Here is a 26,500-nt window from a genome sequence, read left to right as displayed (position 1 = left end):
TTATAAAATACCCACATAATCACATTTATATTGAAAATGTCATCGCCTTGTATCTATATTTTAAATATATAAAGTCAATCTTTAAAGAATTTAAAAATAATTTCACATATATATTTCTTTCTTCTGATGGGCACAATTGTGCTATTTTTGCTTTTACATTGCATGAAGTATTTCACTATATAAGCTCATTTCAAATGTTGTTAAACCAAAAGCCTTAAATTATTTTTATGTTCACTTGTTAAATGTTCAAATATGGTTATATGAAAGGAAACAATTTTGACTTTCAGCTATCTGTTTTTGAATTTTAAGTCATTTTTTTCCTAGGCTGCAAAAGTGTGTTACCAAATAAATTGACAAAACATCACAGCAACTAATATAAACATGTAATTTTAATGCCTTCTAATCACACAAATTAATAGGAGATTTTTCTGCTTGTGCATGACCTTCTTCAAATTATCCCCCCATTTTGGCTGAATCAGAACAACTGTGGGCTATTTGATAAAAAAAAAACCCCTAAGTGTGTGAAATAAGAGCCCTCGTCTCTTCTGCCAGGCTCCTCTTGACAGAAAAATGATAGAAGCATCACATCCCTGGGAGAGTAAATGCAAACTGACAAGAGATGAGCCTTTAGATGTTGAATATAATCTTGAATTGTGCTTGAAGTGTCTTATTATCTTGTCTTTTGATGTCTGAAGGGGTGGCTTATTGTTAGAAAAAGGAAAACCCTAGCACATCTTTGCCATCTTTAAAAATTGTTTGGCCTTTAACAACTGCTTTTCCAACTAATGTCCATTTCTCCTGACAATAAATATGGCAGGTCGTCGGCAAGTGACAAACAATTTACTTTACATGCCACACTTTTATGGGTTTTGAGAGCTCATGTGGAAGTGTATCTTAAAAGGCCCATAGAAATTAGCAGTATTATAAATGTTAAGCAGTCTGAGGTCTGTGTGCATATACGGATGTGAAGTTACTCGTCATGGTTACTTCCTGCTGTTTCTGGTTTTGTCTCTTGCTGGTGCCAAATTCAAAATTCAAGTTCTTTCTTTATTTACTAAAAATAGGCAGGCAAAATAAAAAAGTAACAACCCAGTCTGCTAGGTTCCATGAAGGAAATCCACTATATATATATTTCCAATGCACACTGCAATATTCAGAATAATATTGAAACAAAATCCTATTTCTCAGTAGGATATCAAGGGCAACGCTGGCCTTGCTGAATTTTGCCTCCTATCTCAGACTCTTCAGCACTTTCTAATTTCTGCTGTCCTTTTGGTACCCCTACCCTTTGTATCTACCATTTGTTTTGTGGTTTTTGTTTTAACTTAAAAGTTTAATGATGTTCCCCGTCAATAGGATTCCTTGGCAGCTAAATCACAGCCATGCCCGTTTTCTGTCACCCAGCCAGACTTTGTGAAAGCTTTCAAGATCTTTTCTCAGACCTCCGTCACTCTAAGAATCCATAAGAATTCTCCAAAGGACCATAAACTGTTACAGGGTTCAGGTTATTGTATCATTATAAAAACATATTGATACACTACTGATGACAAGACGGGTAGCTACCACTCGAGGCCAGTGCAACCCCCTCAGCTCAGGGCCATCAGCAGTCTCCAATCGGACCAGTTCTGTTCTTTGTTTATGTTTTTTGTTTTTTTAAATCAGGCACCTATAGGCATTCGTCCATTTGAAAACATGATGCTTACTTTTTAACACTTTACTGATTGCCTACAGATTGGGTGGATTGTTAGAAAATTACTTATAAACAGGGAATCCAATGGGAGAAGTAAATATTCCAAACTAAAGCAAAGAAATAAACCAGTATTGCTGTAAATGTGAATAATTTCTTAGGTAACTCTTAATGAAAACCTGACTTAATCTTAGGTATCATAAAATGATGAGCCAACTGACACCTAAAACAACGGTATTTGTTTCTTTCCAAAAGTTTATGAAAGTTTTACCACATAATCCAGATGAGCCCTGTTCTGAATATTTAGCCAGGGATAGACGGCGGTGCATTATATCCATATAATGAAAATGTTAGGTTTATTCAGTATTTCTGTCATGCTTCTCATTTTGCAAACTGTATGCTTCTTTTTTGACACATTTATGTCTTCCAATATTTTGCCAAATGAAATTAGATACATTAAGGGAAAATGCAGGTTTGGGAAAGGGTATTTCACCACCTACATCTATAAATTTTTAAATACAGGAAAATTTTCCAATTGATGTTTTTATTCTCTCTTAGCCTCGGTTGGGCTTACCAAGAATTCATCCTACAATAATACTTTTGTGTGCTTTTTAGACAACTCTGAATGTTCGAATTTTTAAATCAAATTAATCCCTCAGGCCCCTTCTACTTCAACAGCGATGATCTTGTCATGCAATAGGTAACCACGTCATTAATTTACAAAAATAAGTCTTGCCATATTGAAACTAAAAGACAACTCAGCACATATGTGGCCATCAGGAACTGCAAAAGGAGATTAGTAACACCACGCTATTTTAATATCAAATGCTTAAAATATGATTTCTTTATTGTGTATTTACCTTGATATGTGTACATGTAAATGTATACTTAGGCACATGGAATGCTAACAGGAGTGTGTAACAAAAATTGTGCTTACTAACTACTGAACACAGAATACCTTTCACTTAAAAAAGAAAAAGATGTTTATCTTGTGATATATGTATATCCTACAAACAGACAAATATTTAGGTACCCAATATTTAGATTTCAAGAGTCTTTCTGGCGTGGGCAAGTTTGGTATGCTTTAAGTATATACAAATCAGAGTGTGCAGAAACCCCTAAATCTCCTGGCTGAATTAAACGGCTCCCATTCTGAGAAATCCTGTTGTCTCTTCTGCTCAGTGTAATAGCAGCTTCAAAGAAGACACTGGAATTTGGATTATAGCCCAACTATGCCTGAAGCAATCCTATCATATAATTAGTTGTCCTTTAGTCACAAGCTTAATTTGAATAAGCTTATCTGGAAACTTTTTTTCAATACTATACATAAGTGTAGTATAGAAACTTTTTTTCAATACTATACGTGTATAGCATGAGAGAAAATAATATAAATTAGGTTTCATTAGTTTTATGGTAGGGAAAATACACGCATATTAGTAAGTTGACCAGACAACTGGAAGTCTCACACAAACACTAGAAAAAATATGGAGGACACACTAGGGACACACACACGTTTTCCATGGGTAGCATCACATTTATTCACTGTGCAGTCATAATGCCTAACAACAAAAGCACAGGGAAGCAAAAATAAAGTATGAAACTGATAAGTAAATAGAATTGCAAGTGGAATTTTAAAACTGTTATTTTAAAACACTCAATATAATCTTTAAATATGCATTTCCTAGCTTTCACAAACTTTTATTACTGAATTTTCCCCCTCATTAATAGGATGAAATTAAAGTAACACAAGATATTGGGAAAGTACCTCAATCTGGAAAATACCGATTATTTTACAGAAAAAAAAGATGAAATACTAAGAAAACTGCTACTGCCAAACACATTCATTAAGTAATTAAATGGTTTCATGTTGGCTATTGTTAGTACATTATAAATGTCCTAAAAATATATTAATTCTACTTCATTCTCAGGCTACAGTAATAGGTTTTATTTTAGTTATTTACTAAGGATATTTTTAAGCTCTTGATAAATGAAGGTTTAATTAATTACAGAATCTTATTTTCAAATGGTCTTCAGTAAAGCAAACCTCTTAAGCATGTAGTTTACGTTTAATATTACTTAGTTTGTCTAATTGTAATCTATATTTTTTCCTCATATTTTCAAATATTTTTGATGGTAGTGTAGTCCTCTAATAAAAGTGACTGAGACTGTATAAGTTATGTTGTTCCAAGTGGGTAATTTTTTAATTAAAATTAAAAACTGTATATTCTTGTCACATATAAGATAGTAAAAGCACTTTAAAAGGAAAGACTGGAAGAGAAGTTTGAGTATGGATTTTCTTTTAAACTGTCAAATAAAGTAGAGACTTTCATATAATATACTAAGACTTTTTGAAGTGGGTGGAGGTAGAGGAGGGTGTGGGAGGGGTAAATGGTGATGGAAAAAAATAAAATTAGAATATACCTTAAAAAGAAAGAAAGAACTATGTTAAACAGGTGAAAAAAAAAAAGAGAGAGAGAGAGAGATGTCAGAAACTATGCATCTTGATTAGGTAGTTTTTTAAAACGATTTTTGAATACTTACAAAAAAGTTAATTTCCATTCTCTGAGAATTACAAACTTGCTTTAACTGAAAGAGATTCGGTGTTATATTTTTTTCTGCTTTCTGGGTTCACACCAAAAAAGCTTGTCCATTTTTGATAGCTCACAACAATGTCACAACATAGTGCAAGAGGTGTCACCAAACTAGTATGCTCTTGTTTCCTATTGTTATGAAAGCTGACTTTGAAAATCAGAGGGTGGGAGTTTACATTTAAAAAATTGAGTCAGGTCAACATGTTTAATAAATAGAAATCATTAGAAGCCCCCATACTGCCAAAGCCTAAATACTCCTTTATGAATGAATTTTAATATACATATTCCTAAAGGTATTCCCAAAGGAAAGTCCAGTGTTGACAGATTTAGAACCTCATTTAGGCTGGCAGCATAAGGTATATGTGCAACTGTAAAATAGCATATTGAAACAAATGACGCTCACTTACTTCTCTCTAAAAGCAATGACACTTGAAATTTAAAAGGATAAACATTTTGAAAGTAAGACCGAAATGGAATTAATCAAAGGAAAACTAAACAAAAACACCAGCGAAGTACGGAACCCAGGAAGCCGGTAAACAAGAAAATTCCAGGGCCACCCTGGATATGAAAGACAAACCCATCTGCTGGAGAATGGCAACCGTTACTATGAGCTTTCTCCAGCTACCTCTGCCTTTGGATATTTTTAAAAAATTTATTAACCTGACAGCGGGAAACTTTACACAGATTGCCCCCCTGACAGGGTGCCAGTGTGGTATGAACACTTTGCGATCTTTTTCTTTAGCATAAGAAAATCCAGAGACGTGGTAACTGGAGCCAGGTGCACATTTGGGTAAATGGGCTGCTCCTCCAAAGGTCTCCGTTCTCAGGGAAGATCTGAACACTCAGGGCAGCCCAATAGCGAAGCTGCACCCTCCACCCTCCCTCCTTCGCATCTCCTTCCTTTTTAATGTGCGAGTGTCTGATGTATTATTAATCCCCAAACATAAATCAGCAAGGTCGCCAATCAAAGCGAGTGCCAGTCCTCTCCCAAATTATCTGTTTACTGTCTAATAACAGGCAAGGCCCACTTCCAACAGTCACGTCTCATTTTTGAAGGGAAAGGAAATTTTATTTGGTCAGTTCTTGAAAAGAGCAGTGCTAACTCTATAATTAAATCAGGTAATTGAGGAAGAAGGCAATTTACTCGAGGGCTGAGCCTTGGGAGCTGGAATCTGGAAGGCACCTCTATTTATTAATGATGACATCAACTGGCCTGGACGAACTACAAAAACATGATTATGCCATGTAACCTTTAAATCAGAAACACCCCAGACATTAAAAAGACTAAAACGCAATCATTTTATGGGGTGATGGTACAGATTAATATTTCTAATACTTTATCTTATTTCCAGTTGTTTATAGCACCACTGAACAACAAGAAAATAAGAAGCATAAAAGTAAAAGAAAAAATGCAAAACCATTATCAGCATTTTGATGTGCTAATGCGTTACCCAGGCAGTAGCATCCTCACACACTGCAAGACTGAACTTTCTTCTCCAAACAGAGGTCTGATCTGAGCACAAGCATGGCAAATGGACAGAAAAAGTGCCCACTGAGTCTTAGGTCAGGGATTGGGCACCATCCTCCTTAGCTCAACCACGAACATGATGAAAAGTTTGAACATCACTGCCATTTAACGTGAATTTACTTTTATTTTGAAGCTTACATCTGCTATTTAAAGTAGATTTATTTATCAGTGCAGTGTCACAATGGGGTAAAAAATACTCAGCTAAATTTGTTTAAACACACACAGACTCTCACTGGGGTGTTTTGGGTTTTTTTAAAAGAAATACCTTAGTGCATTAGATTTTCTTAAATGTTAAGACATGTATTTAAAGGTGCATTTCCCCCCCTCAGTCATCAGAGAGCAGCATGACAAGGGCTTGTTTGACTATTAAACTATAATTGATTTTTGACATGCAAATACCTTACATGCAAATACAGGTTTCTACTGGTTTCTTTTAAAATAACTGTTTTCACATAGAATCTATCACTCAAATGATTTAGTTGATCTAAAAATATCCTGTTATAATAGTTCCCTAGCCAAACACACTTTCTTCAGTAAAAAATAGTATCAATTTTTAATTGACATAATATTGAAACTTTCAAAAATATAGAATCATGATGCATATTTTAAGTAAATAGATTTCTCTAGGGAATTTTTCTCATCACCTCCCAGCAAAATCCCTCTTGGGCTTAAGCCCGATGTCCTGATTATTGGCTCCAGCATATTTTATCAGAATATTACAAATATCCAAAGCACCGAAACCTTGAGAGAGACATTTGAATAAAGTAATAAAGACAGTGATGACATAATGAAGGCTCCTCTTATGCACAGGGGAGAGGCCGCATCACCATAACGTGCAGTCCTCATAATGCCCTACCCATGACCTCCACGCTGACCTGCGGAGACCACTGTCTCAAGGGGTGACAGATAATTTGTCCTTTATCCTTTTGTCATTGAAAATGACTCGACTGCCATAAATTCTGATCAAGTCAAACCGGATGGCAATTTAAAAAATAATCTTATAATGCATGTTTCTATGAGGAAGATAACAAGAGAGGAAAGGAAAGGAATAGCCCAGTACATTTTCTAGCAAGGAAGAACCACTGACTCAACTTTCAACCCTTTTCCAATAGTTCACGGATCAATGACATTGAAAACACCCACTCTTAGAAATATCATTGCATGCAATTTCTTTTAACCTAGGAAAACATAAAATCGTAAGAGAGAACCAACCACCAATTTTTATTCCAGGTACAATGTTCATATATGGATTTTTGTTCACATCTCAGCTCAAGGCTGGAGAGTTGTGTGCCACAATCCACGTGCCGGGTGATACAACTGAGAGGCAAGACTACTAACCCGGCCACCCAAGGGAGTTGGGACTTTAAGAACAGCAATCATGAGGTTCCACTGGAAACAATAAAAATATTCCTGGGAGGAGAACTGTTAACAAATCATCATTCAAATTTCAAAGATATACGGGAGAAAATATTTGGGGTATGTTTTATGTGGTCTCACTTCTTAGCTGACACGGCATGGGCAAACTTTAGCACAGATATTTTTCTAGGGATATATATTACTTTCACCCTGTCTGTGGCCATTCTCCTGGCCAAGTTGTTGATGCTACCATTTGAGTTTTAGCATCCAACTTGACTGAATGTGGAACACTGAATTCTTGATGGGCATAACTAAAAATGAAGCACCACATTGACATGAGTGCTATAAATGTCACTAGAGAAACACAGCAACCTCTTCCTTTGAGATTCTTTCCCCAAGTTCAATGTTGAGAGTGGTTTTGAATATGTCATCACATATTAAACAGCTGGCCCTGTGCGGCATCACTCATTTGACCATGCAGCTGAAGCACAGTGAGACAGAACCAGATCCTCTGGTAATGCCGTAATGCCCCTCGGAACACACGTCTGTTCTCCTACACCTGGTTTCCTGCGGCTCAGAGCTTAGCATAATACAGTCAGGAACAGAAAAAGGGGATAGCTCTTCTACAGGCTTTACCAGAGTAAACAATGCACCCTTTAATGATATCGCAGAGAACGAGCTAACCACATGTTTCTCAATGAAATGTGGATTCATCTCTCTTAAGTGTACTTTAGTTTCCATGGCTGTTCAAGTTAAGCAAAACGTTGCCTCTGATGTAATTACTCTATAAAACACAAGGGCGCTTTTCTGAACTTTCTACTTAGGCTGGCATATGGCTTCTGGTTTCTCCTTCTGGTATTCTGAGCTGCTCAGAGCACTGAAATATTCTGCACAGTATGTTTCTCTTTGGATGCTGTTAAGTGCAGAGGTGCAATTTAAGGGGAGGCATAAAAGGCCCAATGGCTCCTGGAATTTCCTTTGTTTATCCATAGAGGGCATCAGCATTAGCCTTTCCCCTGCAGTTCTGTGCTGAAGGTGCCATACTGTGAGAGAAACAGGCTTGTCCTCTGGACTGCTAATTTGAACAAGACACAGGAGGAGGAGTAACCGCCCAAGAAATCTATTCATACTGAAACTTCCCCTGGTGTTGCTTAATGTCTCCCCACAAAAGTAAATATATCAAGGGGTACATGATTTGTCATAATCTGCTTCTTTCATTGGAGGAGCACAGTTTTCAGTAATACAGTGTATATATTACAGGAATGATGCTTTAAGAGAGTATATGAGAAAATCACTATTTAGAAACAAACCTGGATATTCTCAGTTATTCAGGAAATAATGTAATTATTCATTATCAAGTAAAAATTTAATCAACACTACATATAAAAGCAAAAAAGTTGAACATAAATATGGCAGATAAAATAATGGTCTATTAAATGATCACCCATTGAGTGTTGCCAAAGTTGCTAAAAATTCTGGGAGAGAAAGTTTTAGTCAGTTCCATAAGCTAGAATTCCTAAGCTAAGGTCCCAGTGATATTAAAAAGTGAGAGCATAACAGACCCCATAAATAAAATAAATTAATATTTATATTAATATTAATAGGAACAGAAATCCCAGACAATGTGGGATGCTTTCCTTCCAACGTGCATTCTATTTTCTCTCACATTGTCTCCAGGTTCTTTTTTTCAAGTTTTTAAAACTATTCATCTACCTAATTGGAAACTGGAAAATATTCACTCTAGAGGCCAAACACAATCAGATGATATGTAAAGAATATAAGACACAATGTAGGTTGTTCTGGGTTCTCTCTTACAGATTCAGAAGTAGAGACATCCAAAGTGGAGATGGGTATCTACTATGATTACTAAACTAAACTATGATTCCTACTTTAACTATAAAGATTCCACTTATGATATATCTTCGATGAAGTTTTAATTTAATTTTCTTTAACTCTCTTGGATTTTTAAAAGCTATTTCGCTACCATGCAAATCAGTAAGGAGTGACATAAGTCTATAACAATTTTCAATGGTGGAAAATCTAAATAAATGTTGAAAAGCCAATTTAATTACCCCTCCATTCAAACCAGTGGGGGGGAAATGAGAAGAAGAAAAAAACAAGTTGGGATTATAAGCCAAAGTCTACAAAACACATTTACTTTTTAATAATGCATGGGAAGTTCAGGGACAAATAATCCTTTATCTGCAGTTAAGTTAAATATACAATCAATTACTTTTGAAAAGTCAAAGTATTAGTTACTCAGCATCAGAGAGGCTGGGCATGGCTTTTTGCTTTCCTGTAATTTATAATTTCATCTGAGTTCTCTCACTAACCCACTGAAATGAAATGAGTGTTTTAGGACATAACTTTTCCTACACAGATAAAAAGAGACTATAACAAAATATTTCTTTAGAGTGAAAATGCTGACACCTTAATGCCTAGGTATGGGAAATTTATGTCAGAGGTGGAAATGCTGCTTTTCGAAGAACAGGTAATATGATAGAATCCCTTGAAGCTGGAATCTACTATACTACAGTATTTTACCAGTAGAAAAATTAGCAGAGTTTCTTGGCAGCAGCCCCCTAATGTTTGATTGAGTGAACATTTAAAACCAGAGAAACACTCCTCAGGTGAAGCTGGCCTAGAGCTGCCAAACTATTAAAGCTCTTTTCTCTCCACAGGTTAAACAAAAATAAAGCTCCTATTTTAAACTGAATTAACGACTTTCTTAACAAAGCAGACTATGCACTGATTTTTTTTTTAATCCAGGAACACAATTGTTTATAACCTGAGACCAAGCAGTTCTCTGCCTGATTATGTACATATATAGGTATCCAGTTTATATGTTAGGTTTAGATAAATATAAATATAAATATAAATATAAATATAAATATAAATATAAATATATAAATGTATATATATATACATGCACACACAGGTAAGTATGTATTATATATAGATATATACATATATACATATATACATATATATACATATATACATATATACATATATACATATATAGATATTTAGTGCTATAAACATTGGCAAATAATTAAAGCAAGTGTTTCAGCCACTGTCCTGAAAGCCGCATGTCCCTCTGTCCCATAAAGCGCTTCTCAGCAGAGACAAGGATCACCACCCATCACTCAGTCACCAGCCTCAACAGCCGCTCGCTCCCCTTTCTGATTAGAGATCACAGTTGCTGGAGTTGGTTTACGGAGTGTCATCTGTTTGAATAAGCGATGTCTTTGCTGGGGTGGCACTCTGCTTGTTTTTTTGTTTTGTTTATGAAACAAAGATTCCTAAAAGGTCCTGAGCTCCCTCCACACTTAGGAAGAGGCTATGCACATGCTAAAGGGGAGAAGGTCAGGCAAGGGACTCAAAGGACCCATTTCCTTACCTCACCGCCCCCCTTTCTTAAAAAAAAAAAAAGAGAGAGAGAGACACTAATTGTGATTACAAAATGTTATTTATCTGCACAATCCCTGCAGTCACCTTTGTTTACCGGCCATAGAATGACTGGTATTGATATTTCTCAGCTCCCCTCTGTGGTCTTTTGACTACAGGTAATAACACTTTACTCTCCTTCCCCTTAACAAAAGGTTGCAAAGCAAGCTGAAACCGAGTCAATGTTTATCCAATAATTGTTAACCGAGTCTCACAAACGACACTGATTTCCTGGTTATTAGGACCATCTTCTTTTCTCACATAATTTCTTAGCTGGGGGACTCGCGCAATATTTGAGAAGTGGCCATGGGCAGCGGGGAAGTTCCTTGTTGGGAAAAGTTTGGAGGGCACCCTCCTAGCCCGCTGCACTCGCCTCGCCCCTCCGAGACCCGAGCCTCCTCTTTTGGGGACTCGGGAGGACATTGCATGAACCACAGGGAGAGAAAAGGAAAAAAAAAAAGCGGGGTGGGTGTGCGGAGAGCTCTCCGGACAGCAGGGTAGCACTGGAATGAAATACCTAGACAGACTTACCGAAGAGCTTGCTGGGAGTGTCCTCGCTGTCATTTGATTCCACGGGCGCAAGCAGAGGCTCATTCAGCTCGCTGTCTGGAGTAGCAGCCTTGTCCTCACCTCTCAACTCCGCATTCATTTCACTCCGCACTGACAGCGAGGGCTTCCTGACTTGTCCAGCGATCATTGGATCCTAGGACGGGGGAAAGAGTGCAGGGGAGGAAGACAGTGGCGGCTTTAGCGTGCGTGTCCTCTCTCCCTCTCCCTCTCTTCTCCCTCTTCCCCACGCACCCGCTCCCTCTCTCCTCTCTCTCTTATCTCTGGCTGCTCCCGCTGTTATTGCCGGCTGCAGTCAAGTGAAGAGCTATTACAGATCCGAGGACTTCTCCATTACTCCCCACCCTATTAAAGCTCAACTAGCATGTGAGAGATTCAGGAGGCTTCGAAGGGGAAAGAAAAAGAAGAAGAAGAAGAAGAAAAAAAAAAACTTCTTTGAAAGCAACCTCACCAACACGGCTTTAATTGTGGGATGTGCTTTTGTGCGAATGTTTTTACACCTTGTTCCGTCTTTAATGCAGTCAGAAGAAAGAAAGTGCTGGGTTTGTACTTCAGCCACACGCTGAAAAGGCAGGCGCACCCTATGGAGGAACCGCTGGCTATTTTAAGAAGCCCTCTCCCTGGGGGACAAGCAATTAAACCCTTTCCCCCGAGCGAGCGGAGAAAGGGGAGCGGGAGAAAAGAGTCTGCCAAATGCTCTCCCTGGAATAAAAGCGGTTTCTTATGTAAATTCCTTACACACTCTTAGAAGTTGACTCCACCGGTCCCAGGTTTGGGACCCAGGCTAACCCCAAATCAAATGCACATTTCAAAGCAAACAATGCACCACAACATATAGGAAAATCGGTTTAAACATTTTTAAAGGAATTGGAAAATACTTACAAACTGTGTTCGATAATTCGGAAACCTAGAGCATCATACGCCCAGAGCATTAAAGAAAATGGAAGGGGAAAAAAAAAAATCACCTTCAAAAAAGGCAAACTTTCAGCCCCAGTAATTAAAATCTGCTTTATCTCCAGCTCATTAGAAGGGCAATTTAGGATCAGAGAAATACTGTCCAAGTGTAGCCTTTTATTCCATTGGCAAACCAAGATGCATAATATTGTTTTAGCAAAAGTATCAGATGCAGAAGGGAAAAAAAAGCAAGAAGTGCCCTCTTTGCATTATCTGGGAGCTATTTATTGCCAAGTTCATGCCTAAATGGTTCCTGGGCAGGAAACAGGTGACCAGTGCAGGAGCAGGTGGGGCCACATGCTCTCGTGTCCCATCATTACATTGGTTGTGGTTTGCCTGTGGTTATTTTTTTAAATGTATTCATGCCTGAAAAGTGAATTTGATATGACACATGATAATCTATGAAAATGTTCATCAATACAAATAGTTTAAGCTGTCATCAAATGCACTTCTTTAGTCAATACTCATACCACTGAAAACAATGTCACTGTCACCAGGGCTTAATTTGCACAGCACTTAAATATTGGATTCTGTGCATCAATGCACTGCTTCTTCAAATACTGTAGGTAAACACATTTTCTCCCTATTTAAGGCTGAAGCACTCAGCACGCATTTAGCTGAGCCGAATCCTCCCTTTTGAATACCTTGATAGGTCCACTGGAGGGCAAAATTAATACTTAATTGAATCTCACAGTCATCAAAATAATCAATACTTTTTTATTATTTATTCTTTACAGTCTGTTGACTGTTTCAAACCTCTGAGGGAATGGTGGAAAGGATTCATGGCTTTGAAACACTGTCATTTAACAAGGTAATTTTCAGTGGGGCATTAGGGGTTGTGAAACATATAATAAAACAAAAATGGTGGCTTATAATAGGAAGAAAGAAAAGAATTATATTTCTGCCATCTAACAAAACAGGATAAACAAAAAGCAAGTGCAGAGAGAGAGAGAGAGAGAGAGAGAGCGAGAAAGGAGGGGGACGGGGGCGCGAGAAAGACTGGCTTTTGAAGGGTTTTATCATATCAAGAGCAGAGCCGAGCTTTCATAATGCTGACATTTCTCATCCTGACAATCCTAAACAAGTGGAAAGGATGAGACCGCAGATATCATCTTTCATCACATTCCCCAGCTTAAGAACCAACATGACAGCTCCTCTCCCCTTTACACTGTTAATTACTAAATAAAATACCACTCTCTGTCAGCATCAGATGATTGCAGATAGCAACCACAAACATCTCTCCATTGTCCCTCCCCCCCACACCCCCGCACGCTGAAACAGTGATACCTACCTTGAACTCTTTAGAAAATAAATTAGGCTTGTCTTCCCATATTGTAAATATCTGAAATGTAATCAATGTAATCAATGTGGTCAATCGCAGTATTGGCAGCCTAAATTTGCTGGTGATAGATTAGCATTTCATCTACTGTGTTTGGCTGCTGAGATTTGGAGAGCTTGAAATTCGGGACGGGAAGCAGGCAGAGGGGAAAGGAGACACAAAATTCTCAGATTTCCCCCAAATTTCTTCCCTGTGTATCTAAGAAAGAATATGTGTTTGGATTTGTTGGATTCAGTTACTAGAGCTGAGTGGGTCGAGAAAGGAGCACTCACTGCTTTATCTCATGGCTTTGATATGTATACTTATCACATGAGGTGAAGAGCCTGGATTTACATTCTAATATGTTCTTTTTCTTTTATGAAATGCTCAATACTCAATATCTCTAAGCTAATGGAAGGGGTGTGACTTGTGCCTAGTCTTTGAGGCCACCTTGCTCATTTGAGCATTATTTAAGGTGCAGTGATCATGGTAAACTGTGTTTAGAATGGCATGCACTACCTCATGATAAGCCAAATATGGTTATTAGTGTACCAGTGAATATCTGGGTAATCTTAAAACAAGAATATTCTCTTCTTGCTTTATTTGTAAATGGTCAACTGAAGCTTGAACCACACAGAGGAGCCGAAATGCTGCTAAGTTCAAGTGCACTTAAATCTCTAAGATGTTCAGTCTGGTTGATGTGTGCAAAGCATGTCCTGGCAGGTGGTATATATTCACTGACCATTAGCTCTCCTTTTTAAAATTACTGTTATGTACCTCATACATGGCTAGGCCCTCAACTAGTATCTTTCGGTGACTTGAGCCTGGAAATTTCAGGAGTTTGTTATTCAAGTGTTCATTTGATTTTTCATCTCACAAAACACTTTACATTTGCCATGATGCAGCTGCAGCCCACATATATATGTGCCTGACATGGTTAAACAGGAAACCTCCAGTGAGGCAGAGAGCAGACAGCTTTTAATCACAGCTGCAGCCACTGGGGGGTCCATTTGAAAATGTGTCACAAGCAGTAACCACTGAGTACAGTCGTATATGTGATGGGGGAGTGCCTCTTTCAAGCAGCACAGGGCCTGGAAGTCATTCTCTCGCTGCCAAAAGCGACAGCAGTCTGTAAAATCCCTTTCTGCCAGAGTGAAGAAATGGTTTTCCAATGTGCACCTGCACAGGGGCTTGCAGGAATGTAAGAGAGCTGCAAGTTCCTCATGTACAAGGATGCCTGCAGCAGCAAACGGGAACAGAAAGAGCCAGTGCCAGCAAAAAATCAAGCTGGTGAAGACCTTTTACTTGAAAATCTGAAATTGTCACACGACAGTTGAAGAAGCTGGAACTTCCCTGCAATGCGTTTATCAGCCCTGAGAGAAGAAAGTGACTGGTCCGATATGAACGATGGTGAAATGTGCAAGAACAGGACATAGTATGTGCCAAAAAAGAACACTCGCAAGGTTCATCAGAGACCCAAGAGCCAGACGGTAAGAAAAGCAGCATGAGAGGTAGTTCCTATTAGCAAAATCTCAACAAAGATTTCACTATAATGAAAGGACTGCAATCAACCTCAGAACTACACAGAAATTATTTAAATCTCCTCCAGGCATTGTTACAGAATAAAAATACGCCCCATGTATCGAATGCCTTTACCAGATAGGCACTTCTAATATATTTAATGTCACCCAAACGGTGCCAGGTATTAGCTCCGTTTTAGAGTTACAAGACTAAGATTCAGAGAGGCTAAGTGACTTGGCCCAAAGCCATATAGCAAATCAGTGGTGAAGCTGATTCTGAGCCCTCGTAGACTCATCTCCAAAGATCGACATCTTTCTATACTGTACAGCGGGCACTGCGTGAAAACACCCATGGACTTAGGAACTCATGGCGTTTTCTAGAACTTGAATTATAGACCATGAAGGGTCTTAAACTCTGGATAATGGATTCCCAGAGGACGCTCTGTTGGTATCTCTTCCCTCAGACTCGAAGAACAAAGCACTTGTCTGTCTAACACTGCGTGGGTGAAATCCATGGGGCAATATGGTGTGGTAGGACACCAGGCGGTGTCAACTATCCAGGCATGCATTCAGGTTCACTCTGTACATAAATTTAGCAAATCATTTAACCACTCTCGCCCCTGGTTTTCTCATCTGGAAAATGAAAACGTTGGAATAAAACAGTATTTTCCAAAGCCCGTACCACAGAACACTTGTCCCAAAAGATATTCTACAATAAAAGAGTTTTGCTCTTGGCCAGTGTTCTCAGTGGTTGAGTGTTGACCCAGGAACCAAAAAGTCACCAGTTCGATTCCCAGTCAGGGCACATGCCCTGGTTGCAGGCTCCATCCTTGGTGGAAGGGTGCAGGAGGCAGCTGATCAATGATGTTTCTCTCTCATTGATGTTTCTATCTCTCTATCCCTATCCTTTCCTCTCTCTCTAAAAATCAATAAAACCATTTTTTTTTTAAAAAGGAGTTTTGCAATTACACACACATGAAAAACACAGTAAAAAAGTCTTCCAGGAAAGAAACAAATTTAACTCTGCTTAACATAACATTTCCTCAAATTATACAACTATGGAAGGCCTTTCCCTTATCATCTTTATTATATTACCTAATGGATCTAGTGCTTCTTGAAACTCATTTTAGAATGTGCACACTTAAATGACAGTGAATTTAAATGAGCTCATGTAAGTCAGAGCTCTAACTTTTAATGATTCTGCAATAATAGGCTAGAAGGCTTCACCAAGTTCACTTCTGTCCAGTGCTTCTCATATTCTAATAATTTTTTTTACCTCATTAACATTCCTTTCAGTTTATTTATATATAACTATATACAGACTAGTACATGGTAATTCTCATCATATATTAATTCATAATATTTTAATATAGTTTTTAAATAAAGATGTCCCTGTGTATTTCTGTTGTAAAACCTTTATGTGAAGAACAGATATAAGGCACTGTATGAAGGAGGAGAATTCAGCTTGGCTTTTAGCAAGTTGTTAAAAATGCCAGATAAACAAAGATATAATTCAGCTAAAGACCATCAATAATTCAACCAACAGGGTTTTGTGAGCATAATCATTCTCATTTTATAGTCAGAGAAACGAAAGATAGCAAGATTATTAACTCAGCAAAGCATCCGTGTCGAGTGACGGTCACGCGATAGAAATATCCAACCCCTCCAAACTGAGCTTGAACCAGGTCCAGCATATTTTTATGCACATAGAAGCCAACTATGAAACAGGCAGTCATAAGGGCTTTTAGGAAAATGTACATAAGACAGTCAAGCTTCAAAAATCCAAGAAAACAATTCATTTGGTTGTGAAGAGCCAGAGTGTGGCAAAGTGATACTCAACAGATCAATAGAAAATTTATATCAATTATAAAGAAAAAAATGTATTGGATTCTCCCCTCTCTTAAAATGCCAAGATTCAAATAGGAAAAAATGTGAAAACAAATTATCTACAGCAAATTTAAGAGGCAAAGACAGCATCATATTTTGTATTTAATTTCTCCCACTGAGAATAGGTAAAAATCAAAATCACAAATAGTTAAGAGGAAGAAACTAGACCTTCCTGGGTTTAGGGTTAAAGAAAACTTTAAGGGTTTTTTTGTTTGTTTGTTTATTTCCTTATTCACAAAGAAAACTAATCTCTGTCTTTCTTTTACCAATTAGCAAATATTAGTAAATAGGTTAGTTTTCAATATGATATTTAAGGTAGTATAGAATGTTTTCTCTCAAGAGAATTTCTAATTTTTTATCACTAATATTCCCTCCTATAAACAATCTTTAAAAACACAATCTATTTGACTTTGGAGAATAAAGCATAGTTTATTTTTATGTGTTTTATTGATATAAGTATATATATTTATTGTTGAAATTTTGAAAATTAATGACAATCAATAAACACTAAAAGTGTCACTGCCTAGACTGCAAACAAAAATTGTTCTGCGAAAAGCAGAAAATCTCACATTCTTAGCAAATACTAAACAGACAGAAAAATTTGCATAAATGAACTTAATGTCTAAGCTTAAACATATTTACGCTTGATTATTTCACAATAGATATTCACAGCAAGATATTGATCCCAATCTACATTTCCTTCCTCAACCCAATAATCTCAACTGCTATTTCCCTCATCTCTCCACTTTACAGTTAGTGTGGCTGAAATCATTTAATGTAATCCAACCCCAAAATAAACGAGTATTGTGTGAAAACCAGGCAAGGTATTCAAAGTGAATCACCACCTCTTCCATCCTGGTTTCCATACCAACATGGCTTTATATATCTCAAGGGGGTTCCTGTGAGACTAGAGTGAGGTAATGTACAGATAATGTATATGAATATGTTTGGAACAATAGAGAGTGTCACACAGAGAGACATTTCCATCATACCACCTCCCACAAAAGACATGCAATTGACTGTGGATTACTTTTCTCTCCACACCTTCAATTTGGAAGAGGAGAATATGCCGTAGTGGATGCTGTGGTGTGATGCCCAGATCCCCTTTTTTAGGGACCAACTTACTAATTTCCCAGCTGCCACAGATGATGATGGCTGAGGATGGCTCACAGCTGAGTCCTTCCTCAGGACTGGCCTTAGACTGAAGGTCATGTCCTTTCCTCATGGGGCAGCCAACATTTTGCTCGTGGCCTGCAAAGCCAAAAATATTTCCTCTCTGCCTCTTTACAGAAAAGCTTTTCAGACCTCTGAGCGCCACCTGAGGGTCAGTCAGCTCCCTTCATCAATGCTCAGGTGCCAGGGCCAGCATGTCATCAGAAACGCCCACTCCACAAACTCTTCAGTTCTATCTCTGTTCACTGTTCACTGCCCACCACTCCCTCACCCTGTAATTTACTGATTAGCATAATGTATATTAATTTCAGTAAAATTCCTGACTTGCTCAGCATTAATGGGGGTTGGAATGTGTACTGGCTAAAGTATTTTGGAGCTACCCCCCACTCTTGTGGGCAACCAGAGAATATTTAGAATCTAGCAAGTCCTATCACCTATGATCTTGAGGCCAGGGGTCTAGGGATTGATCCCCATACTGTCCCATGTCCAGTCTTTCAGTCAGAGAGTTCTAGTTGCCTGATGCTAACTGTGGTAGAAAGAGATATTGCTTCTGGAATCTTGCTCAATCTTCCTTAATGAACCTTCCATGCAAGGTTCATTAGGCTCACTAAAAATGACAGAATTATGACTTCATCAAGCTTACAGACACACTGGAAGAGCTATTTTGACGTTGTATTCAGTAAGTATCTCTATTTATGGAAGCTTTTGGTCTCAGAGCTTGTTTTCATTATAACTAGGTAGCTAGACTTTGGGGATATAGTCTCCAACAACTGGGGATTACCATCATCTACCAAAAGAAACCTAATAGTTGTGCATACAAAACTGGTATGAGCCCACAGTTAGAACACTCCCCATAGGGGCTGGCAAGATCATTACAGAGTGAAATAGGGTTTAGAGCCTCTGTTCAGAATATGTCCTGGGCAAATTACACTATTTGCTGCCCCCACCAATCCCTAACACTTTATCCAGAAGACATTTAGTTAAGGTGAATGTCCAGAATCACTCTGAAAGGATAAAATAAGACTGCAAAATATCTCCTTTGCTTCAGTGTCAGAGGGTGGTATTTCATTTAAGTGTGTACATGTGGGCACACTTTGTCTCTTGTCTTTTTGTTGAACCTCAAGTAAATGTGCAATCTCCTTCTTCACCATTAGTTCCCACCTATGGTTTCTTTCATTCTTCCAATCCCACCCAGAGTGCCACATCCTCTTAGCAATGTTTATACTCTAGCAACAACTCCAATTAAAGAAAAAAGCAGGAGAAACAGCTGTATTGAAACAAAAACAAGCAAATAATACAAGCAAAACAGCTCATCAGTGCAAACCTGCAGGTTGAAAAAACAACAGAACAGTCAGTCAAACAGGAGTCTGCCAGTTCTTGACTTCTACAAAGTATCTACTGTGCAGTTAGAAACATCTCATCTGAACCATCACCTTGAATCTCTATAGCTCCTCTGCCCCCAAGAGGTTAAAATGACTGTATGGGTGATGCTTCGTATATACTTATCTGGGAAGAAAGGGAGACACTGGTATTGACAACCTAATAGCACCATCAATTCAATTTCTGCTGCCTTTGTGAAAAAGCATCAATAAGAGTTCAATCTGGGCTCATCTAGATCTGGTCTTTTGGTAATGGGTTTATACAGCAGTATCGACATTGCATACACATACCCTATATTCATACATTCTTCATAATCTGATGGCTTCAAATGGGTATCAAAATTTAATCAGAATATAACTCAGATTAAAGAGAATTTCCATTTAGTTATTTGAATGTACAGACAGAGAACATCTGATCTCTATCCTAAAAAAGCTTACTTTCAACATCTTAGAAATTCTAACAGACATAACTAATGTGTATATGTCTGCATACATATATACTGTACATTGTGTGTATATACATAATTTTGGGGTCTCAACATTTGTAACCTTTGGAGAAAGTGGATAACATAGACCTGGTCTCTAGTCTCAGGGTTTTTAAACTGAGCACTGAACTGAGAAACCTTAAGGGTTTTAGGGAGATGCCTCCAAGGCCTCAAAGGGAAGCAGGGGAGGACCAACGGGCCCACTCTGGGTGTTTAACACCACGTTGGCTCCTCTCACCTATTTTACATGAAGTCTTCAGTATATGCGAAGAGAGGCTTTCCCAGGCCTGCCCATATTGCGTACTTAAAATGCATCACAGCCCTAACCGGTTTGGCTCAGTGGATAGAGCGTCGGCCTGCGGACTGAAGGGTCTCAGGTTCGATTCCGGTCAAGGGCATGTACCTTGGTTGCGGGCACATCCTCAGTAGGGGGTGTGCAGGAGGCAGCTGATGGATGTTTCTCTCTCATTGATGTTTCTAACTCTTTATCCCTCTCCCTTCCTCTCTGCAAAAAATCAATAAAATATATATTTTTTTTAAAAAATGCATCATAGAAGCAATAAAATCACAACACTTTTTCTACTGGATATTCAAAAATACTGAAGTGTTAGACTCTACAGCTGAGATTTTTGAGTTCTTTGCAGGCATACGCGTCTCAGAATTCCCAGTACAGGGCATTGTGTCAGATAGAAAACAGGCTCCCAATAAAGGTGTTTTGATTCATTGATTAATGGATTGCTTATGAGGAAGGAAGGAAGGAAGGAAGGAAGGAAGGAAGGAAGGAAGGAAGGAAGGAAGGGAGGGAGCAGGAAGGTTGGTTAAGGGCAAGGATTGTCCTTGGTTGATATTTTTTACATTTTAGGAATACATTTAATCATGTCTAAAATTACCCCAATATGAAACTAAGGCCTTACCTGCTTATTCTACTTGTCTGGCATGTTCACACCTACAATGACCCATATTCTGCTTCTGGAAATGGAAGTAAATTTGGTTTTGTGTGATTGTGTTACTTTGTTTTACTGCAGGACAAATGGAAGAATTTAATAGCAACACTGAAAGGGGAAATAGTTTTTTATTTTCCCTGGAACTGAGTTTGAATAAGAGAAAAGCTGCCACTGGTCCGGGGAATAAGCTTGCCCAAGCAAAGGCACGAGCACTGGAGCTCAGGGTGGCCCCAGGTGAGTGCAGCCTCATAGCTCTGTCCATGCCCTTGTTCAGCCTGGAAGCCTGGCACCACTCCGACACAGCTCACTCTTCTTTCCAGTATCCTCATTGGGCATTCAGGAACAGTCTCATCTCACAATACAGCATATTAGAAATACAATCTCTCTATATAAAAGCCTAAGAGACCATCCGTTCGACTGTTCGACAGGTAGCTATGACGCACACTGACCACCAGGGGGCAGACGCTCAATGCATGGGCATGGAAACATGGAACAAACTGATGAATCTCAGAGGGAAGGGGGGAGGAGGGAGAGCATGAAGAGATTAACCAAAGATCTTATATGCATACTAGAGGCCTGGTGCCAGTGGGGTCCCTCAGCCTGGCCTGTGGGGATCAGGCTGAAACCAGCAGTCCGACATCCCCCGAGGGGTCCCAGATTGTGAGAGGACTCTAGTTTTATTATAAACTAGAGGCCCAGTGTATGAAATTTGTGCACTCGGGGTGGTCCCTCAGCTCAGCCTGTGCCCTCTCACAGTCCGGGAGCCCTCGGGGGATGTCTGATTGATGGCTTAGGCTGTCAGCCGGACATCCTTAGCACTGCTGCGGAGGTAGGAGAGTCTCCCACCACCACTGCTGTGCTCGCCATTGAGGCCCCTGCATTGAGCATCTGCCCCCTGGTGGTCAGTGCACATCATAGCGACCAGTCATTCCTCCGTTAGGTCGATTTGCGCACTGCCTTTTATTATATAGGATGCTCTAATTCTGTCATTTTTCTCAGAGGCCAACATCCATTTAAATAATATATTAAATATGTGGAGACATCTAATTCTAGTCTTCCATTCTGAATGGCAAAGGACACACAGTTAAGGAGAAATACTTTTTAGTCAAAATATGTCCAGTGCCCTATAGTTCCATAAATAAATAAAAAATTCTATTCTGACAAACGAATATTCTTAAAAATTCAGTGTGAAACCTGATAGTTTCCTCAGTACCTTCTCACTGAGGTCCAAAACCCTGCTTAACACGCCAGACCCTCCACATACAGTAGCTGCAGCGTGGAGATAGTCACTGTACAGCCGTAGAACATGCCACGCACATTTCTGTAATGATTGTAGACATGCTAAGACGATTTTCCGGCAGGTGCCAATACAGTGTCAGGGCACTGCCTGGTCTACCTGGCACAGAGACGCCTTCCCTTTGGCCACGGTGGCCAGCCTCAGCAGGACCTTGCACATCCGGAGGCCTGCAGTGCCAGGGTGAGAACTTGGACCCTGGAGCCAAGAGCCTGTGTGCACCCCAGGGGTCACCTTCTACTCACTGACGGGCCTGGGGCAAGAGACCTACTACATCTCTCTGAGCCTCAATTTCCCTGAAGGAAATAGGGAGTAATTATAGCATAATGCCCCATGGGAGAGCTGTGCAGATTAAATAAATAATTCACCAATCGTGCTCAGGGTAGGCCGCCTGCACAGTAATAATACGAGATGTATATACTGCACTTTGCGACGCTTCTGACAAAGCAGGACAGCGTGTCCATTTTGTTATGGGAAAGCTCCTTAGCCTTCATCAGACTTTCAAAGAGATTAATGAGCCACCTCCCTAACCACCCCCCCCCCCCCGAAAAAAATAATCTTCCCCCACAAAAAAAAAAACAGTAAGTAACCACTGCTGAGGTGAAGCCCGTCACTGCATTTCCTTACTCCAAATATTAGGACAGTACTTGGCACATAATAAGCCCTCACTAAATATCCTCTCAAGTAAATATTGATTTTATTTGAAAAACAAAAACAAGAATCGATATTTATAAATGAAGAAAGGTCAAAAAATAGATTTTTGAAAACGAAATTACTTTGACGTCTTTTGCGAAGGAATTTACTTTATGAATCCCACGGCTTTATTATTTTAGGAAATTAACCATCAGGGGGCTGTACATTCCGTAGAACTGCATCCCTGAACTAAAGCAATATCTGGCTTTTCATTTTCCAAGGTTCATGGGTCCACATTCTCTAAAGGAACCATTCCATTTCTGCTCAAAAGGCCACTGCCTAATTGATTTCACTAATAGGTGTTTTCCCTTCTCCCACTCTCAAACTGCACGGGCACCGGCCCCTGGACGCGGATAATGTGGGTTGCTAGTTGCTACTTCCTGTCCTTCCGAGCAATCCGTGCAGCTTTCTCTCCACCAACAGCAGCTCCTGTGGTGCTTTCCCTCATTTTCCGCCTTGGGTCTGTACATGGCTGCGCCTGGCCCCAGCTGCTCCCTTCCCCTCTCTCTCCTGTAATACACTCTCCTTTAATATTCCAAGGGTGACCCTTGACCGTCCTTTGAATGCTGCTCCAAATCAAAAGGCTTCTGAGCTTTTAGACTGAGCAGAGATAACATAATTCCAAGGAGATGGATGAGGGGAGGGAGGATGGGAGAATGTGATTGGAAAGATTAGCTAAATCTTCTCATTCCTGGGGATTTGTGGGCTCACAAATACAAGGACTGGGAGGTTTGTTTTGTGACGGGTTCTCCCCACCCCATCAGCTATCTTGTTAACCCCAATTAAAAATACTTTCTTTCCAACCCAAACTATAAAAAAAGAGACTTAATTAAATATTTCTTTAAATCTCTAACCTTTGAAATTGAGGACAATTCTAAAACAAGGCTGGCTTTTAGTTATTTATCTCCCCTTTGGTTTGCATGATTAGGGTGGCTCTGAATCAGGGTCTACGTAAGACAAAACTCATGCAATTCAACAAATATTTATTGACTATTCATCCTGCATGAGGTGTTGTGCTAGGGACTATGGGGAATGTGAGGATCAAGAAACATTTGCTCCCATCAAAAATGTCACAATCTACTAGTACACATCAGTAAAAGAAACATTCCGCATCTTCTATGGGTCTAGTATACTTGCTTTCTGATACATTTTCTTCCGTCCTTCCCTCCTCTTTCTGCAAAATGCCAACGTATACTAAGCATTGGCGCACACACACACACACACACACACACACACACACACACACACAACACCGTTTCTTTGAAGCACTGTTTTTAATATCATTACAGATGCTAATGAATAAACATGTTGCTCCCCAGGGAGTATCAACTTGGTTTTCCTAGAGTTAATTCCACTGTGTTTTGACTCACACGCTAAAACCAGGTATCAACACAGCAATCCGCAGGATCACTGGCTACCAAGGCTGAGTGGCCAAAGGAGCAGCTGAAGCATCTGAGTTTGTCACTGAGCATTTTTGAAGAACTGCTTCCCTAATATCCTCAAGCGCTTACAGTCATGAGAATTGGTATTGTCTTGTCAAGAGGAAAACAGACTTTGTTTTAACAAATCAGTAAGGCACACTCATAAAATCACATAAAAACAGATGTGCTAAAGTCTTTATAAACAACTGGCTCTTTTCCGTGGGCTTTAGAAGCCTCCACCGACCCCCATCCCCACCCCTCTACCATTAACTGGCTTAGACTAATGCTTCCTAGATTAAAACAGACCATTTCAACTCACTGCTGGCTGAATGATCCCAAATCTGACTGTGTAAGAGGGTCCATTCCCATGACATTGATGTACCAGTGCCCCAAGAAGGCCCAGCCAGCCCTGCTGCAACGTCACCTCATTACACAACGCTCTTTCATTCTACTCCACTGAGCTCCTGCGCTATTTCTCCACATGCACCCACATATTGCCTGCGAAGTTTTCTGTTTCCTGCACAAAACAAGTGAGAAATACACTATTGCTGGGTTCTCCTACTTTCCCACCACGTAAAGGACAGGGCTCACGTGCCTACTTTCCTCCCCGCCCACTAACAGGTGAGTCCCGCTGGGAAGCCTGCGGGATCTGCACTCTGCCTGGAAGGCTTGCCCTCGGCTTTTGGATCTTGAGGGGGCCACCTGCGGGCACTGGTTTCCTTAGGATGCCAAGCAAAGACGCTAATCAAACCTGCAGAGGACTTTGTTTAAAAAAAAAATCAGCGAGAAATCATCTTTTTTTTTTTTATATTAAAAGCAAGCAGAAAAGTGAATTCAAATTAGCATTGAGATAAAGTAGGAGACAAATTTCCTAAGTATTTGACATAAAAGTAAACATAGTTAATTATGATAGATTTTGAAAAATTGGATAACTTTTAAAAATCCAGTGGGAAACAGTTTGGCTTGTTGTTGCACTTGGAGATTTTTTTTTTATCCTCATTTAACTTTGATATTGGGAGTGTTTTTAATGCTATTCATTTTTTAAACAAATATGTATCCAGTGAGTCCTGTATGCCATGACACCTGCTTGGCAAGACGATGGGAACACATCATTGAACAAGTGCAGGTCCTCCCACAACTAAAATGACAGTGGGGAGACTGACACTAGCAAATAAACAATTCGGGAAATATCGTGATGCTGGGTGGTGATGAGTGCTATGGACAGAAAGAAAGCAGGCTGAGGGGTGTGGGTGTGGAATTTACATAACAAGACCAAGAGAGGTCGCAAAGATAAATTGATATACAAAACTCTGCACATATTTAATGTATATAATTTGGTGAGTTTGGACATATACACACATGCGTGAAACCATCACTGTATTATAGGTAATAAACATAACCATCCCCTCCAAAAGTTTCCTCATGTACCTGTGGATACATTTTAGATTGCAAAAGATTTACTGTACCATATAAGAGGTCTACTGTATCATTCCTATGAGACCAGAAAAAAATTTCAATAACTGGAATCTTATGAAAACCCAAATTTAAGCCACAAGTTTTCCTTATTGTGTTAACCCCAACAGCCTTTATATCAACTTAATTTCTTTTGAGAAGTAACCAAATGAATCATCTCTCAGCTTTACCTGCCTTTGCAGAACCTGCACTGCTGTTTTCCTCTTGCCTGTTGGGCTTTGCGGAATTATCACAAGAGTCCCCCTGGGCACCTGAGGCCAGGTGGGGAAGGGATTGGATCCTTACTAACCTCGTAGAAGTCCGTTCTTGTTGATACCTGATTAGCTCCCACTGCAGTTGTAGGACAACCACTTTAACTTCTCTGAATATTTCCTTCCGTTAAAATAATACCTGCCTCATCCCAGTGGGATTTAAAGACTGTACAGATTCTTAAGCTTATAAGAAAAAAGTATATCACCTACAAGACTCTCTCTTTCCAGGCATTGGTACTCCTCCCAGGGCCTATCATTTGGTCCTTCAAATTCTGGGCTTCCGGCCTAGTCCTTCATGATAAAACCCCCTTTTGAAACTGTTAATGGCGTGCACAGACCTCAGTTTAGGGACCTCTGCTTTTAAGAGCCCTCTTCTTTTTTTTTTTTTTAAATATATTTTATTGATTTTTTACAGAGAGGAAGGGAGAGAGATAGAGAGTGAGAAACATCGATGAGAGAGAAACATCGATCAGCTGCCTCCTGCACATCTCCCACTGGGGATGTGCCCGCAACCCAGGTACATGCCCTT

General features: G+C 39.4%; 1 protein-coding gene across 1 annotated transcript in view; it reads right to left on the bottom strand.

Annotated features, from left to right (window-relative positions):
* Nucleotides 1-26,500, bottom strand: part of POU6F2 (POU class 6 homeobox 2) — a 408,842-nt gene that overhangs the window by 315,431 nt on the left and 66,911 nt on the right. Inside the window, exon 2 of the mRNA XM_070425191.1 lies at nt 11,144-11,315. Within this exon, the coding sequence (XP_070281292.1) occupies nt 11,144-11,315 (172 nt within the window). The remainder of the gene's footprint in view (nt 1-11,143; nt 11,316-26,500) is intronic.

Source organism: Myotis yumanensis, unplaced genomic scaffold (assembly GCF_028538775.1).
Source record: "Myotis yumanensis isolate MYYU_CA2020_CCGP unplaced genomic scaffold, mMyoYum1.0.hap1 SCAF_9, whole genome shotgun sequence".
Taxonomy (NCBI): domain Eukaryota; kingdom Metazoa; phylum Chordata; class Mammalia; order Chiroptera; family Vespertilionidae; genus Myotis; species Myotis yumanensis.
Note: the sequence above shows the minus strand (reverse complement) of the source record. Positions and strands in the feature narration are given on the sequence as shown.